The following is an 18586-nucleotide window of genomic DNA, read 5'->3' as shown; positions in this document are numbered from 1 at the left end:
CTAGAGTGACGATCGATCTCACATTGGTGGAGGAACCTCTTCACCCTTCGATTTCCCTCTTCATCTTCATCTTCATCGGACGATGGTCGTCGGTGAAGACCGCAATGGAGCAAAGCGCTGGGGACCACCCGCCCTCCCCTGCGAATCTGCGAGCAGTAGCAGCCAACGACGAAACCCAGGCCCCCGCCTTCCCCAGCGAATCAGCGAGTAGTAGTCGACGACGAAGACTCCGCATCTCCGCATCCCATCCTCCCTGCGAATCTGGTAGGTGTTCTTGATTGATTTGATTCTACATCTTCTGATGGCTTCAAACCTTCGAACTCGTTTGCAGCCCTAGTCTCACGTAAGACAATGAATCTCTCATGTAAACTAAAGTCTAAAAACAATATATTAACAATTAGACCTAGTCCTCCTTTAGTATTTGAGTGCTGATGTTGGTTGGTGGTCATGCTTTCAAGGGGATTTACAGGGATGAGGGAAACCTAATTGTATAATTGGCATAATTATGAGTATTCCTCGCAACCAATTTTTTGATAACGATGGATTAGATACTATTCTGAAATATAATTGTTTTATTTACTATCACTAGTATTTAATATTCTTAAGCTATGCCCCTTAACCCCGAAACATATTAAGATCACCATATGCGCTTGTACTTATTAGGCTTTGTGTTTTAGACATTCACATGTGTGGATATCTACTGAGTTTTATGTTGGTTAAATTTTTTTGTTAAATATTATGATTCTATGCTCACCATGGTGTTATGGAGTCACTTTTAAATTTTGTTAGTTGTACCTTTGTATTGAGAAATCTTGTGTAATAAATTCGCTTGTGATTTGGATATTGTTTTGAATTATATTATAAATTATAGAATGAAGATGGTGGTGCTCAAGATGCGACAGAAAGAATTAAGGCAGCAGCATTATCAGCTGCGAAGGGTCTTAGTCGTGCTCAAGCTGAACGTGCGGCTGCTTTGTAAAATGTGTGCGCGCGGTAAGTTCTTTCAAGTTTCAACTAAGTTTTATTTATTTCTATTTTAACTATAGTTGAGAATTGAGCTACATTGTGATTAATCCTTTTAGTTGAGACAATGTAAGACATAGGCAGTAGTAAATAATTGAAATTCAAGCCCCCAAACACATATGAGATAAATTAAACACATTGGTTTAATTTTATAATTTTAGCTTTTTTTTTTTTGGTATTTTTAACAGTGGTGGTCATTTCCGTTTCTGCTGTGGGTAGTTTTTTTCCCTTTGTTTTTTAGTTTGGTTGGTGAGTTAGGGGTGTTACTGAAAGACAATAGAAGTGAAAGGCTTTAATAGTTCTAGAGGAAGAGTATGAGAAACTATGGAAGGGCTGTATGCATAGTTGGGTAACAGTGTGTGCACTATATTTTCAATTTGCATTGTGTTTTTTTTTTTTTTTTTTTTCGAGTTATATGTTTGCACTTGTGTTGGGTATGTCTTTGGGGTGTTAGCATAGTGGTCTATAAGTGTGTGTACTTTGGGTTATAATATACAATCTTGTTTTAGCTGTTATTATTGGTTGTGATATGTTGCTCTTGTATTTTGAATTTGTTGTGTGCATGGTGGGGTATGAATGTGTGCAGTCTTGTTCTATAGTGTTCTACTGTTTTTTTTTAATAATTTTTTTTTTGGCTTGCGTTGGATATGGGGGGTAGTGGTTTAGTTGTGTGCATGGTTGGGTTTAAGTGTTGTGTTTGTTTCAGGTAAGAAGTTCAAGGTTTCGCATTGTGATCATGGTGCCTCACAAAGTTGTGTTAGCGACGATGACTTTGTCTCGCCACCTTTGGCCTTCCTTGCTCGGTTGCAAGAAGATCCAGTGTAAAATGTCCTTGATGATGAGCTGACTGCAGAACAAGATGCAACGCTTCCTAGGGTCAAGATTAGGTCGCCTACGTCCGTTTTGGTTGATGCTCTTAGAGACTTGTCATTCCAGCAAAAGGATGATATTGCAGTCTATGTGTATGGTCCGGCTGCTTGGTTTTTGTGCAACCTTGTATATAATTTGGTTTTCATGTCTATAATAATTTCAATTTTTCTTCCACTTAGAGTATGTTTTAAGTTATTGGCAACCATATTCATTTCATACTACTATTACATTTTTTTTTTCCCTAGGGATACAAACCCATTCTTTAGATGTTTGTGCTCTTTAGTAGTGTGCACTATATAGCTATGTGGGTGCGCAGTATTCATTTAACCCAGTGCACATTTGTACGCATTCTTCGATTAATTTCTTAGGTGTGCACCAACTGGTATTGGGTGTTGCACACCGCGTGCACATCTGCACACGGGTGTGTGCATTATGATCTCTGTATTTTTAACTGCCTACACATACAGCAAAATTCGTGCACATGTGTATGGAGGTGTGCTTGCCCCTATAAACCACGACCATATGATGTTGCTTTGGAGAGATTAATGCCACACAATTTTAAATTTATGACATTTCAAGCTCGTACAATTCTACCAACATTATCCAATGGTCTTGCTTAGATCGCTACTAATAATTAAACCATCCGATATATCATGCATGCACACAAGTTGTGCCTTCCGTGCCTGTGTGCACAAGTACACATTTCTATGTGCACTGCAGTTCCATTACTGTACATCCTGCAAACTAAATTTCAAACCACCAACTATAGCCTTCAATTTATTCAATTGTGCCTTCCGTACTGGTGTGGACAAGTACACATTTCTGTGTGCACTGCAATCCCATTATTGTACATCCTGCAGACTAAATTTCAAACCACCAAATGTAGCCTTCAATTTATTCAATTATGAGTCAGTTGAATAAACAAACAATTTGCAGTCTATTTCCTATACATTCTAAATACTTGTAAAATAGTTTTCTTTATTGCTTTTAAAAAATGATAGTCTAGTTTTCTAATGGTGCTCTTTTTTATAGACAATTGCGGTTGTCATGGTGGCCAACATCGTCGCATGTATGACACTTCCTTCCCACTTTATTATTCTTCTCGGTTGATTTTTCTTTGTTGCTTTTGAGTCTCTTCCCACTATCTTTGTTCTTCGCAACTGTTGGCGCTTTTATGTGTATTTCTCTGGGTGCAATTGCTCCGAGTAGTGGTTCAATCACAGATTGGTTGTTGCCACTTTGTTGGGTTTGTTGTCTGGCTCTTTGTAACTCTCCTTTAAGTTGCTGCATTGTTGACAATATTTGTTCTATCTTATCTGGTCATCCATTTTTTTACCCTGTTAACTACAGCAACATTATCACGCCAACATTAAATTCCAGGACGTCAGTCCATGCACCTACAATTCGTAGTAATCCAAAAATTAAAAATACAACATACTCGTGCACAGAAGTTTGTTCTGGTGCGCACACACATATCCTTAGTCACACCTGCGTGCACAGACGCCCATATGTGTGTGCACAGTTATTATACTAATATTATGTACTCTCCAGTACACAGCCTATTGTCTCGATCGGATTAGGCTTCTAAATTGATCATATTTATTAGTTCAAAGTTCAAAATGACGCATAACATAAAAATCCAAAGTTTTCCCCCTAACATTGCAATTACAATCCGTATGCATTAATCATACTTTGTAGAATTACGCTCAGTAGGCATTCTATAAAGGTGAAAATCAGTTGGTGTTCATTACCTGAGTTGGGTGTCTCCATGTCAACAGTAGTCACTTCCATCTCTTCTTGCCTCGTCGCTTTGTTTGAATCCCGTCAATGCAAGGGCTGGGCGATTACAAGTACGCAGACAATTCCTACCGTAATTATACTTCCTCAATTTTAGCGTAATATCCATAAAAAATAATAATCCATAATTAGATTTGTATTGTAATCCCATAATTACCCTTTTTTACAGTAACACAGATTCTTTAATTACTTGCTTTCCTTTAATCTGATCCGTCAATCTACTCTAATTCAATGGCCCAAATTTATCCACACGTTTGTATTTTAAGGGTGTTTGCATGTGAATGCAACCCTATATATATATATATATATATATATATATATATATATATATATATATATATATATATATATATATATATATATATATATATATATATATATATATATATATATATATATATATAGATTTTGAATCCGGTGCACACCCCCTAGTCAGCCGAGCCCGTGAGCTCACTCCTTAGTCGTTGATTTTCTTTTTTGAACGGTTCAGATGGTGTTGTTATTAATCACACGTGCCCTGTTTGTTTAGGTTGAAAGGGGTGTTTTTGTACTTTATTCTTGTCTTTTATTATGTCATTGCTTTATTTCCGCCGGTTATTTTGCGTGTGGGAAGAGATTTATTAGGATTCTCTTTTTGTTTCTCTTCCCATTGCACTCGATCCCTAGGCTATTCTAACTCTTCTCTCATCGCTTCGGCCGCAAGCTCCTTTTCCGTTCGTATCTTCTCTCCGATTTCAGCGCGTCAATATCACTCTTTATCTCCCCTCATGGCTTCCAAAGAATAGATGTCTGCAATCAAGGTATGTGTTTCTGAGACACTGTATGAGGTCTGCAGAATTGTTCTTTGCTCCAATCAGTTTCTGAATTTCTCGCTTGATTTTATTGCAATTGATGGCACTGTTTGACTGTTTTTAGGCCGCAAAAGTTTTCATGGTTGGTGCCGGTGGCATTGGCTGTGAGCTTCTAAAAACCATTGCTCTCTCTGGCTTTCAAGACATTCACATCGTGAGTTGAATTTCTGCCCTACTTTTGGAGTTTTCTCAACTTTTGGGGGTGGTTCGACGGTGTTCTTTTTTTTTTCAGTTTTTTTTTTTTTAATTTATGGGGGGCCGCGGGGGCGGCGTGTATGAGTTTGATTTTTTGGTTGATTGCAGCTTTCTTCAAAGGGTTTTGGAATATTGGCAAAAAAACACTTGAGATGTGCATATAAATCTTGCTTATTAGTGTTTTAAATTATGCTGTTCATTTTGTAAATTATGTTCTTGGGATCATGCATGCTATGAGTTCTTAATTATGTAAGCCAGCTTTTTTTTTTCCTGATCTAAATTCCATGATTTTCCTTTCATGGAAAAGATTATATCTGTTGAGGCAATTCTTGTTGTTTCCTTAATCTTGAACTCCCCTCTCTGTGGGGTGGTGTGTGAAAATTTTTGGGTCTGTAACTTGTGTTTGTTTTTTCTTTTCTTTCTGCAAGTCCAACTATTTCCGGTTTCTCTCTGTTAAACTCTTAATATTAACAGGGAACTAACCACAAAAAATATCTTGCAGTGTTCATTTATTCAGAGAGTAAATAAATTATTTCTCTGTCAACTCCTTCACCCTGTCCCCATATTCTCTGTTATTTTTTCTTGGGTGGGTTGCATCAAGATCAAACATGTACAACAAAGTTAGTAATACTAATTTCTTTTATTAGGTTTTTCTTACAGAAATTTATAGGCTTTATTTGTGTGTGTCTGTGTAGAGTTGATCTGAAAATTGTGATGCTCTACTGTTTCTTCAAGGTTGAATTTTGTTTGAACAGTTACCTGATGTTCCTATTTATGGTTGTTATAATTATATATTGTTTTCTTCAGGGTGGTTGTGTGTTTTATCCATATGGTTAGGTTAAGTGTTGTTGGTATTTGCTATTGCTGGTTTTGTTGTCGATTAAGCATTTATGTTGGTGCGCCACTGGTATTGGGTCAGTGCGTGTTTATTGTTTTTTTTTTTTTTTTTTTGGATTTTTTGGGGCTGCGTAGTTAGGTGTGGTGGTTTGTGCGTAGTAGTATGTTACCTTGTGCAAGTTAGGGTGAAATTTAGTTGCTAATTGGCACTAGCTTTTTTTTTTTTTGTTTTCTTTTTTTGTTTTTTATATTTAGGTTGGCGTGCTACTAGTATTGTGTCGGTGCGTGTTTATTAATTTATTTATTATTTGTTGGGAGTTCGGGGAGTACCGCAGTTACGGGGAGTGGTTTGTGTGTATTAGTTTGTTATCGTGTGCAAGTTAGGGGTAAAGTGTTTGTTGGAAAATGCCACTGCGTGTTTTCATTTTGATCGAGATGTGCTCGGTTTCGAAATTCCCTTTTTGCGGAAATGGCAGTGTATATTTTGGAGGGTTTTGCTATTCTTGACCTGAGCGAGTAGATGAATCTTGATTAAATTGTCAATTAATTCTTTCTTCTAAATATGGTGCTTGAGTGCTTAATTAGATCATAAGTTGAAGGCTTATGTGATGGTTCACCAGATCATAAAGAAAAAGATAATGATTTGATTAAAAACCTTGCCCGTGCTCTTCATACCGCTTCAATGGTATAGTGTTGCATTGCTCATGTTTCTTTAACTAATTAGTAGCATTCTGAATCTCAAAATTTAGTGTTTCTGATCTTTGGCAGTCTTCATATTTTTCCTTTGTTATCTCAGAAGGTTTGATTTCTGAGTAAATGATGAAAAGATAAAGAGACCGAAGAGTTAGATATGACTTTAGTATGTTTTAATGTTTGGCAGTCTTTGCATGGTTTGTGAAATCAGGTGTGTGTGTTATTGGTTGTGGGTTTGTGCGTGTGTCCTTATTCTATCAGTTCTATGCTGTCGTGCAGTGTATTTCTTTGTTTTTTTTTTTTTTTTTTGGTTTTTTTTTTTTTTTTTGTTTTTTTTTTTTTTTTGTTTTTTGGGTTTCTGTGATTAATATTTGCCATCCACAGGTGATTTTGTGGTTGAGCCGGTAGTTGTTGTTCTGGGTGAGCTGGTCGGTGCTGGCGATGTGGTGGCAGCTTTGCCACAGCCCGATGGTGCCCAAGTGCCGCCTCAGCCCGCACAACCAGCCACGGATTCGGATGGCTAAGGGTTGAGCCCGATGAAGTTGACGAGGCAAAAATCCCACCTCTGAAGATTCGCGCTGCTCCGGAGCATCTAGTGAAACCGATGAAGCGGTTTAATGGTTGCTAAAGGAAGGCGGCTGTTGAGTTGGAGTTGGCGTTGACGCAGTTGATGATGCATTATTCCCCCCCCCCCCCCCCCCCCCCCCCCCCTCCCCTCCTTAAGATTCGTGCGTCCCCTAAACATCTCGTCAATCCAATTAACCGATTTAACGCTTGCATGATGTGCGTGGTGTGGTTTTTGTGTTTTGTTATGTGCATATAAGGCAACCAACGTGTGCATATTACTGTTTCTGAAGAAATGCATTTTTTATCATGTACCTAATCACATGGTTTGTACTAATGTTTAGTGGTAGCTAGTGTGGACACTGGTGCTGCTATTAGTTTATCATGAATTGCCTAATCTCAATCATCTTCGTCTTGATAAGTTGTGATAATATAAAAAAAATAAATGTATGTGCGTACGGGGCAACCAGTCTGTGCAGATTGCTGTGTTGGTTAACAGTGTGTATTTGAATTTAATTGTAATTTAATTTCTGATTTATTTTCAAAATAAACGTGCAATAGACATTTTAACCTCTAACTAATCACACGCCGCCCTTCCAATGCATAGCATTACATTTCACGCTACTCACACCCACCATTCCGTCCAGCCAAAGGCACACGCTTCCATTACTAAAATGCACACACAACCACCCATACGCACACGCCGGTCAATTACTACGCACAAACTACTTTCATAATATGCATCATAGTCCAAAAAACCAAACGCCCCTTACTCTTGCACAGTCTACCCCATACCATTCATTCCGGCCGAATCATGTTTACGCACGTCCCATAACCAAACACCCCAAAACACCAATGTCATTTACTTCCCTCACCCAAAAAACAAATACGCCACAAAAAAAAAAAAAAAAAAACCGTCTCATGCGCACACGCTGTTGACAAACATGCACCTACCTATGTTCGTCTTATCATCCAACATCACAATCTATAATTTACGCTACCACTACCTCTTTAAACATTATGTGTCCTACCGCACTCAAACAAATAAGTTACTCACGCACACACGTCCCATTCTACGTTGTTTGTATTATGATGCATTCTAAACAAACACGACAAAAAATGAAACCTAAAAAATGCACAGAGCGGAAAAATGTAATGCACACGCCTGTTGACAAATATGCATCTACCTATGTTCATCTTATCATCCAACATCACAATCTATAATTTACGCTAACAATACCTCTTTAAACATTCTGTGTCCTACCGCACTCTAACAAATAGGTTACTCACGCACACACGTCCCATTCTACGTTGTTTGTATTACGATGTATTCTAAACAAACACGACAAAAAATAAAACCTGAAAATGCACAGACTGAAAAAAAGGAATGCACATACCGGAGTTGCTAGAAGCCATTCCCTATTCTTGATCTGCGCTACTGCCTCCCGGTTCAGGTATACACTCCCAATGGTGCGTTAAGGGTCAACACAGGTCGTCAAATAATTATTAATATCCGTTTCCATTCATATTCTTCTAAAAATAATCCAAAAGATTCCAATTCAAATCTATCCATAATTAAACAAATAACTACAATTACTATTTAACCCTTTTGATTTCAATATATCCTTATTTAATTGAATATTCTCTTCTAATCTCCACCATTCATGAAGAATGAATCAATGACTATTAGAAAATCTCATGATTTCATCTATAATAGGGGTGCACCGGATTCGAAGCCTATATATATATATATGTATACATATATATATATATATATATATATATATATATATATATATATATATATGCGCACTTGATTTAGATTCTGGTAGTATGATATAGAAAAGCATTAGAAAAGCATTTTAATTGATCTAAAAGAAGCAAATTAAAGCATAAAAAGATACAACTTAATATTATTATACAAATACAAATAATAATAATAACTAAGGTAACAAAACATTAACATCCTTAATTATTGATGTAAACATTGTCATTACAGTCTTTGACCAAGCGATTAGTATCAATCTCTAGTATGTGAGATCTGTCTTTGAAGTACCACTCCCCAATTACCTCTGTATCGGTCTTATTATTTACTCCATAATTTCTATTGTGCCAACCTTGGAAGGTAAGTTGGGTGTGCGTAAAACAATTTGAAAGGAAAACTCCTGACAACTTATATGTTGTTTTATACACAACATTCAAAAATTGAAATCTAAAAGTTTCTAAAACACCATACTGAGTTGGGGAGATTTTCTTGTGCTTAATTGCCTGGTAAAGAACGGTTGACAATGTCTTATTTATTTGATAGGAGTCATAGACAGTGGCCATGACTAGCAACGGCGTCTTAACATCTTCCACAATATATTGTGGGAACATGCATAAGTATTCTTCTCTGCCGCTGCTTTTCATTCGATCAATGCAAGCCTTAGGTAGGGCTCCAGTTGAATTATGTAAAACAAATGTGCCCCGAAACATGGACTCCAACCCTCGGGCTTGCAAAGGATTGTTGGAATGAAGGAAAAAACCGCCATCGGATAGACACTTGACTTTGGTGGTTCCCGGAAAGTGATTGGAAAAACGATCACAGTGGATTATAACTGCCAATCCTCCCGCAGAACCACCCGTCAGTAAAACTTCCTTGGCGTCCTTCATTCTTTTGGTGGATAAAAGGTCATCAACAATGGCATCGAAAACCCTTTTACCTCTATAATGTTGGCCAGTGGCTGGATCAACATTTTCCACATCTCCCGTGAAAGACGATCCATCACAATATCTGACCATCACTTTTGTCCAGCTGTGGAAGTCTGGATTCGATTTGGAGATGTTGTGAAGTATGCCTCCAAATCTTTGTTTTTGTTTAGTGTCATTCCAATATATGGAAGACCCAAGATGTCCACGCAATTGACCATAACAATCTGAGACAGTAGGACACCAAGCTCCTCCCAGGAGGTAAACCATCCACTTGTCCTTTCCGGCTCCAAAGCCTTCGCTGATGTGGTAAGCCGGTGGACTCCCATCTAGACAAACTGCTCCCTTGGAAGCAGCGTTCTTAATGATCGTCGGCTCCGTGACGGGATACCCAGAGCTGATGTCATACTCATCAGCAAATGCTGGAACCATAATACAGAAAACCACTACATAGTGTAGCAGCGAAAGTGATTTGGATGCCATGGAAGCAGATGGAGACAGAGAAAGGAAATGAGTATAGATGGAGAGGAATTGAAAGATTGAGATTGAGGAATTAAGGTAGCTCGTGCTTCGAGTGATATGCTGATTGAAGGTAATTAAAGATTGAGAAATGTTGAGTGTATTGGCTATGAGAAGATGCATGCTTATATACTGTCAGCAGAGGGAGGGTGGGGGCAGGCAGTTGCCCATACCTTCTTAATTCTTTTGCTTATTATTATTGACGATACCAGAAAGTCTACTAATGTATTTGTTACAAAAATACGAAGTCGTAAGGCTCTTCCACAAAGAAGAGTACATGAGGGTATCTTTTGTATTAAATAAATTAAATTTAGTTATTTCTAATGGGGTATTAATTCCTAACTAATATCATGGAAGGCATTGAAATGACTATTTAGTGGTAAACAAAATAGCCAATTCCATGAAAAAGCTTGTAGTTTTATAAATGAAAATGCTCGTAGTTTTTTATTTTTTAAATGTTTTTATTTTTTATTTTTTAATTAAAAATTATTAATGAAATTTCGTAAATTATATTTGACCAGATTGATGTAAATAATCATATTTACACCCTTATTATTATTTATACCACTTATAAAATTATTGAAATTTTTACACCTTTTTACAATTTCAAAGTTATTTACATTCACTTTTTGCTAGAGAATGTTACAAATAGCAATACCCATAAAAATTGATGAAGTAGAAGATGAGAGATTGGAACAAATGAAAAGGGAGCACTTTTTAAAACAAGATCTTGTAAGAGGTAAAGAGGAAAAGAGAGATGTTAATAATAAATGAAATGTGAGATAAAAAAAGAAGGAAAAGAAAGATGATATGGTAACAAATAAAAGAGTTTTATTAGATTGACTTCTAATTTTTATTCTCTCACTATTATTTTTTGATGTGATAAAATTGGCAATTTATATCGTGCATTAGGGCGCACATTGCATTGTGCGTCCTGGTACAAAACGACGTCATTTTGTTTTTTATTTTTTATTTTTTTAGAAAATTCATTTTTCTGTGTTTGCTAGTAACTTCGTAAAAAATCCAATATTTTGTAAATGTACATAATTGTATAATAAAATGTACATAATTGTATAATAGAATGTACATAATTGTATAACAGAATATACATAAACTTTTAACTGTTAAAAAAAATTACGTGTTCGGATGTACATAATTGTATAAAAAATGTACATAATTGCATAAAACAATGTACATAATTGTATTACATAATGTACATAATTGTATAACATAATGTACATAATTATATAATAGAATACACATACATTCTGTCGCGTCGACTTCACACACAACTTAACAAAACGATGTCGTTTTGGGAGGCACGGGACGCACATTATTATGTACACCGTGGTAGAGGGTATAACGATGAGATAAAACATGACAAGTAATATTTATAAAATGGGTTTCTGGGTTTCCAAAAAAAATGTAAACATAAAAACATTTAAATATAAAAAATTTTAAAAATATTTTCCCAAATAAAAATTAGAGTTTATTATTTTTAAATGAAGAGAGAAAGAATTGTTGTTACATTTGTAGAGAAATGGAAACGAATATGAGGAAAGGAAATGGGTATGTGGAAAATTGGAGAACAATTTATTTGTCACGGTTGGAAATTATAGAATTTTTGATCACCTGAAAGTGATCTTAAATCAATTTGAAAGTCTTGTTCCGACCACTTTCACTACTGGAAATTATGGAATTTCTGACCACCTGAAAGTGATCTTAAATCAAGTCGAAAACTTTGTTCCGACCACTTTTGGTATCCGGAAAAACCTTTGTTGCTATTTCCGACCACTTTTTGGACTTTTTAGTATCAACTTAATTTAAGATCATTTTCAGGTGGTCGGAAATTTCATAATTTCTAGTAGTGTTTTGGTATCCGGAAAAACTTTTGTTGCTATTTTCGCCCACTTTTTACTTTTGAATTGATTTAAAATCACTTTTATGTAGTCGAAAATTCTATAATTTTTAGTAGTATGTGTTATGTCAGGTTAATTAAAAATAAAAATAAAAATAAAATATTAGTTATACTCCAAAAACATACTTCCAACTTTTACTTTCATTCTTCACACACACTGCACACACCATGAATTAGGATCTATATTACATTAAAGATCCTAGTCTAAAATAAAATTTATATAATGTACATTAATAAATTGTGTACCTATATATATATATATATATATATATATATATATATATATATATATATATATATCGAAACGTCATACCCAACAATCAATTATTATGTTCTAATTTTTTATTTTTTATTTTTAAAACGAGTATGTTCTAATTTTTAAATAATAATATATATAATTTTTAATAATTGTTATATGACAAAATAAATAAGAATACATAAATAAGTTATTTAGATACCATCACGATATGCAAGAATTGAATTACGAACATGCGGGGGGACATTAGATTTGGTTTTGAGGGAGAGAATAGAGATGTTAGCTAGAATAATGAAGTGGTTTTCTAAAAAAATGTTAAAAAAAAAAAAAAAAAAAAAAAGAAGAAAAAAGAATAGAGGGTTGGAATGATAGAGAAAAAAAGAAGACAAAGATTACATCAAGGCAAAGAGGAGAAGACAAAAAAGTAATCGTAAAGTTGTTATTTCTTTAAAAATTGAGGGCAATTAAAATGAAAAAATAAATCAAAAATTAAATCAAAAAATTTCATCCATTAGATTTGAAATCAATGGTAAGCAAGGGGTGCAATATAAGTATAGGGGATATATATATATATATATATATATATATATATATATATATATATATATATATATATATAATCATATGAGAACACTTGCTTAGGTGAGAACGTGAGAACAAATCATGTGCATCCATCTAATATATTTTAATGGTCTAAATTAGATTAATTGTGTGCGAATCCGAATTAAATGTGTGCAAACGCAATTAATCTATTTAATAGCTATTTCTTTAATTTATGTTGAGTAATTTTCATTCATATTCAATGTAGTCTCAATTAATCCTTATTCAAAGTTCAAAGATTTGATCATTGGTTTTGGATATGGATCGGAGCAGTCTTAAATCTGCAGATCAACTGTCTCATCATAAAAAGGTGGTTACAATTCAACGAGGTGATTAGTCACTTTGTCTAACGGTGAAAACTCTAGATATACCAAAAAAAAAAAATGTAGGCTCAATTAATTGACATGTTTGGTTCAAAAAAATAATTTTCAATGAGATTTAAAAAAAATTGAAACAAAAATATTTATATTGTTTAGTTAATAGTAAATTAGTTCAAATAAAGAAATAAAATTCTTGAATTTGAGGAATAAAATGACTTCCTTTTTTGGTATTTTATTTTTTGGGAGCAGGGCAGTTGCCCACACTTTGTGTGTGTGTGTGTGTGTGGTGAAGTGTATTTATATATATAAATAATAAAGAGGCATGTTAACAAACTATAAGAAAAATTAGTTGAAAATTTAGAAATGGAGATTGAGACTTCCATCTAGGATGCCATGATCGGTTAGAAAACAGGCATAAATTAAAAGAGCATATGTGTGGTCACTTTGATATATTGTTTTGAGTGGTCTTACTTTCAATTTAAGTCAAAGTACATTTGAATTTTTGTTATTGCATATATATATATATATATATATATATATATATATATATATATATATATATATGTATATATATATATATAATGAACAATGAGTGAATGAAAAAATTAATTTTCAAAATATACCTACAAAATTTATTTTAAAGAGTGGAGTTTGGAAAGGTTTGGGAAGAGTTTGATCCTCCAATAATATAATTGTTAAAAAATGCAAAAGTTTGAATATTTTTATTTAATTTTAAATGCCTAAATATAATTATCAATTTAAAATGACCGAATATTTAAATTGCGCTTGGAAAATTCAAGGTAACAAACTTAGGGGGGTGCATCGGTCGGATCGGGGTCGTTCGGGTGGGCGGATGGGCAACCCTTTCGGATTTCGGATATCATTATTTAAATCCTATTTCGTTTTTTAATCTAAGAAATCTACTCGGGTTGACTGAACTTCGGGTGGGGTCGGTTCGGTCGGATATCCGAACCAATTTCGGATAGTTCAATAATAATGAAATAAAGGAAAAGCACTACAAAATTGAACAAAATAATGTAAATATAAAAAGTTAATATAACATACATGCAATTACATTTTACTCTAACTGCAATTACATGCCAAAATACTACTGAATATGCACTTAAGTCAAAAAATTATCCTTGCAAATTGCAATTACATGCCAAAAAAGTACTGAATTTCCAAGTTCCTACTTCCTAGTCTTCCTAGAGTTCCTAATCTCTTCCTATTGTTCTTCATCTTCCTGTAAACACTCAAAACTTAAGCAAAGTTAGCAATAAGTCAAAATGCCAAATAGCAAAAATAAGTTATTGAGCAACAGAATATCATTAGACAGTTATAATTTATAAACTTGGCTCAGTAAGCTTTTTATCCATATCAAAGTTAGGATTAAGGGGAAATTGCTACAACATCCCCATGAGGATGGAGCAACATACCAGCTTAATCCCTTATTTTTCAGATCATTGGTGGAAGCTTTCATCATGGCCATAATATAATAAAAGTATAAAACATAAACAAATTGTAAAATGTGCCAACTTACCAACAATGTAACAACTTACAATGGCAGCAACTAATTTAATTAGTTACCAAGCTAGCTGCAAGCAAGCCTCATGAGTCATGAATAACAGGCAAACAGCATAAATGTATTACAGAATACATTCAAACAGAAACAGCAGTATAAAGTATAAAGTACAAAGCATAGCATTACAGGAATTGTAGCAAGTGTAGAACCACCACTCCTTCCAGTTCCACTGCCACCATCAGTCCCAATTTCTGCAACAACAAAAAATTATAAGGAAAATAGGAAATAACAAATTGTTAAAAAAAATTGAATAGAATGTGTTACCTTGTTCAAATCTCTCCAATTCCTCCAGATTTTCCTCAATTGATAATGGGGTATTTGATAGCCTAAGCCAATCCTGTGTACAGACCAAAGCTTCCACAATTTTAGGAGTTAATGAACTCCTAAAATGATCCAAAACCCTACCAGATGTACTGAAGGCAGATTCTGATGCAACAGTAGATATTGGTATAGCTAAAACATCCCTAGCTATCTTAGAAAGGATAGGAAACCTTTCAGCATTCAACTTCCACCATCTAAGTATGTCAAAAGAGGTTTCTTCTTCAAGTATTGCCTCAGCAAGGTAAATTTCTAACTCAGTTTTTTTCATTCCCCCACTCTCCAATCTTTGTTTCTTAATCTGTGACTTTAACAAATGTTGGGGCCTCCCAACTGTAGACTGTGAAAAATCAGTAGGAGTACTGACAGGAGTAGAGACAGGAGTAGAGGCAGCATAATCATTAAACAACTCTTTCAAGGCTGCAATCACTTTCTCATAGTATGGTTTACCTTTTGCCTCACCATACATGTGATTCATCTGTGTTGCCATGTACTCTAACTTGTCTCTTGGGTCTAGAATGTTTGCAAAGAATATCATCAAGTTCATTTTATCTATATCCCCCCAATATTTCTCAAATTTAGCCTTCATATTTTCTCCCATCAGTTGCACAGACCCTCCAGCTTCCACCATGCCATTCAAGAGGCAGTATAAATCAGAAATTTCAAAAAAGAAAGTGTTAGAAGTGACATATAAAGAACCAGAAATTCTTATTGTCATATCATAAAAACATTTCAAGATCTCCACCAAACTCTTCACAGACTCCCAATCAAGAAAAGTAGGAACAACATCAGACAGATCTGCTTTGTAGGCAGTATCACTTTCTTCAAGTGACTCAAACACTTTCTCATAAATAATTGCAGATTGTAACATAAGATATGTAGAGTTCCATCTGGTTGGAACATCTAGACACAAAGATGATTTCTGTTCAATCCCATTCCACTCAGCCAAGTCCCTAAATTTCTTAAGTCTAGCAGGTGAACTCCTCACATATCTTACAGCCTCCCTTACCCTCTTCACAGAAGAATCACATTGTTTCAGGCCATCTTGGACAACAAGGTTCAGAATATGGGCAATACATCTCATGTGAATATACTTGCCCTTCACAGTAGATGTTCCCCAAGACATCAATTTCTTTTTTAAAAAACCTATAGCAGTGTCATTAGATGAAGCATTGTCTACAGTTATACTATACACATTCCTAATCCCCCAATCAAGCAAACAGGTTTCAAGGACTTTTGCTACAGCCTCACCCTTATGTGATGTAATAGGGACAAATGAGATAATCTTCTTGTTAAGCTTCCACTCTTCATCTATAAAATGGGCAGTCACTACCATGTAGTTAATTCTCTGAATAGAAGTCCAAGTGTCAGTTGTAATACTGACTCTTTGAGTGTTCCCCCTAAAAACACATTTCAACTTCAATCTTTCCTCTTCATAAATCAGATTGATGTCCCTACTAATTGTCCATCTAGATGGAATCTTAAACCTAGGACAAGCCACCAGAATGAACTTCCTAAACCCTGGACCCTCCACAAATCTAAAAGGCAGTTCATCAATTATAATCATTTCAACCAAGGCCCTCCTAATAGCTTCCTGGTTAAAGACCCAAGTTCCTAACTCACCAACAGTAGCAGGAGATGCATCAGAATTTGTAATAGCTTGAAAGGTTAACAGTGATTGTCTAGTGTCTTTAGAGTGGGGGTTTTTCAGACAGCTAAGCATGTGGTTTCTCAAGGAGGTAGTACCATGCTTTTTAGACTGACATTGATATATTTTGGCACAATATATACACTTGCCTTTAATAGTAACACCAGTACTATCCTTAATTTTTTCATAATGATCCCACACTGGAGATCTGGACTCAACAATCTTCCTCTTCTTCTCAAGAACTGCAGTAGTAGGTTGCACATTCTGTTGATTATTTGTGTCAACAGTTTGGCCTTCCACCACTGTAGACCCATCAATTGAAGATTTAGAAGGTTGACTTCCAGACTCTATGATATTTTCCATCTAAGTAAATGGAATACCATCAGTATAGTGGTCACTACTCAGTGGGAAACATATTGAACAAGTACAGATATTCAGATAGTCACAGACAACTGAGAGAAATAGAGAAATCCAGAATCAGAAGACATGCACCTCTTAACTTCATCATTTTTCTAAATTTCATAATTGGGACTTCAAGAAATTAACTATTAAGGGTCATGCATCCATAAACTTATAACTTATAAGTTATAATCTATACAGGCATACAGTGATACAATCACAGTATCACATAAATCACACAAAGTGACAAAGAAATCCAGTAATCAGGAACCTGTTAGCCTGAACACTTTCTCATCATTTTACTGGATTTAAGAGTTGGTAGTTACAATTGGGGCTTCCACCAATCCACCATTTTCACCAACACAGGCAACATCCAACAGCCAACACTCAACAGGGGTTACTGGGTTAGGGACTTAGGGGCTTCCACAAACAATACAGACAATCACAAACCACATACTCATAGAAACCCAAATCACAGTATCAAAAATTCACAACTAAGGGACAAGTGACATCAGAATCCAGAACTTCTCAACAGATTCACATTGTCACAGTCCACATAAATGACATAATCATAGAAACCCTAATCAAAGGATCAAAAATTCACAACTAAGGGACAAGTGACATCAGAATCCGGAACTTCTCAACAGATTCACAGTGTCACAGTCCACATAAATGACATAATCATAGAAACCCTAATCAAAGGATAAAAAATTCACAAATAAGGGACAAGTGACATCAGAATCAGGAACTTCTCAACAGATTCACAGTGTCACAGTCATCAGAATCATACAATCACAACTAACACCAAAGTATCACAACATATAAGAGTATAATCTAAGTAAGTCTAAGATTAGGGTTTAGAGATTACTTCGTTTCTCCAAATCAAACCCCCGAGAACAAAGGGCTTCAAATCCGTTAGATCGTGACAGCACTCTACAATCCACCGCACCGGCCACCGGACACCGGTCGTCCAGAATAGGGCTTCCACCGAACAATATTACCTAGCTTCCACCGGAGACTCACACTCTCAGCTTCCACCGAACAATATCACTCTCAGTCTCTAGAAGAAACTCAGAGAGAACGAGAGAACGAAGCGTCTCACTCTCTCACAGAATCAGAGAACTGGAGAAGAAACTCACGACAGAACGAGTTTCAGATTTCAGATTTTCAGATTAGAAAGACGAGACTCACGAGAGAACGAGTGGAATGGCTAGGGTTTCCAGAGAGTTCTCAGAGGTCAGAAGAAAGAAGAGGAAGCTGCGCAAATGAGTGGAATGGCTAGGGTTTCCATCAAACGCAACACATATATACATCACTAGGACGACATCGTATACCTTAGGGTAAACGAACCCTTACCCTAATTCGGGTAATCGGACGGGTTCGGGGGGGAATTTATAAGCCTCAACCCGCCTCCTCCAAACCGGCTTATTTCCGTAGCATCGGTTCGGTTCATGCTGTTCGGGTTCGGATTGCCCCAAATAGAACTTAAACGGATTCGGGTCGGTCGG

General features: G+C 35.5%; 2 protein-coding genes across 2 annotated transcripts; both read right to left on the bottom strand.

Annotated features, from left to right (window-relative positions):
* Positions 1-8798: 8798 nt before the first annotated feature.
* On the bottom strand, positions 8799-10001 carry LOC109174456 (pectin acetylesterase 8-like). Its single transcript, XM_019323693.1, has one exon. It carries the CDS (start codon positions 9999-10001, stop codon positions 8799-8801), a length of 1203 nt encoding a protein of 400 aa, XP_019179238.1.
* Positions 10002-14286: 4285 nt separating this feature from the next.
* LOC109174455 (zinc finger BED domain-containing protein RICESLEEPER 2-like) lies at positions 14287-17042 on the bottom strand. Its single transcript, XM_019323692.1, has 4 exons — positions 14978-17042; positions 14840-14904; positions 14719-14726; positions 14287-14374 (listed from the first exon to the last, which is right to left on the bottom strand). The coding sequence occupies exons 1-4, from the start codon at positions 17040-17042 to the stop codon at positions 14287-14289; spliced, it is 2226 nt and encodes a 741-aa protein (XP_019179237.1).
* Positions 17043-18586: the final 1544 nt, after the last annotated feature.

This window comes from Ipomoea nil, unplaced genomic scaffold, assembly GCF_001879475.1.
Source record: "Ipomoea nil cultivar Tokyo-kokei standard unplaced genomic scaffold, Asagao_1.1 scaffold0642, whole genome shotgun sequence".
NCBI lineage: Eukaryota > Viridiplantae > Streptophyta > Magnoliopsida > Solanales > Convolvulaceae > Ipomoea > Ipomoea nil.
This window is presented reverse-complemented; position numbering and strand designations above follow the sequence as displayed.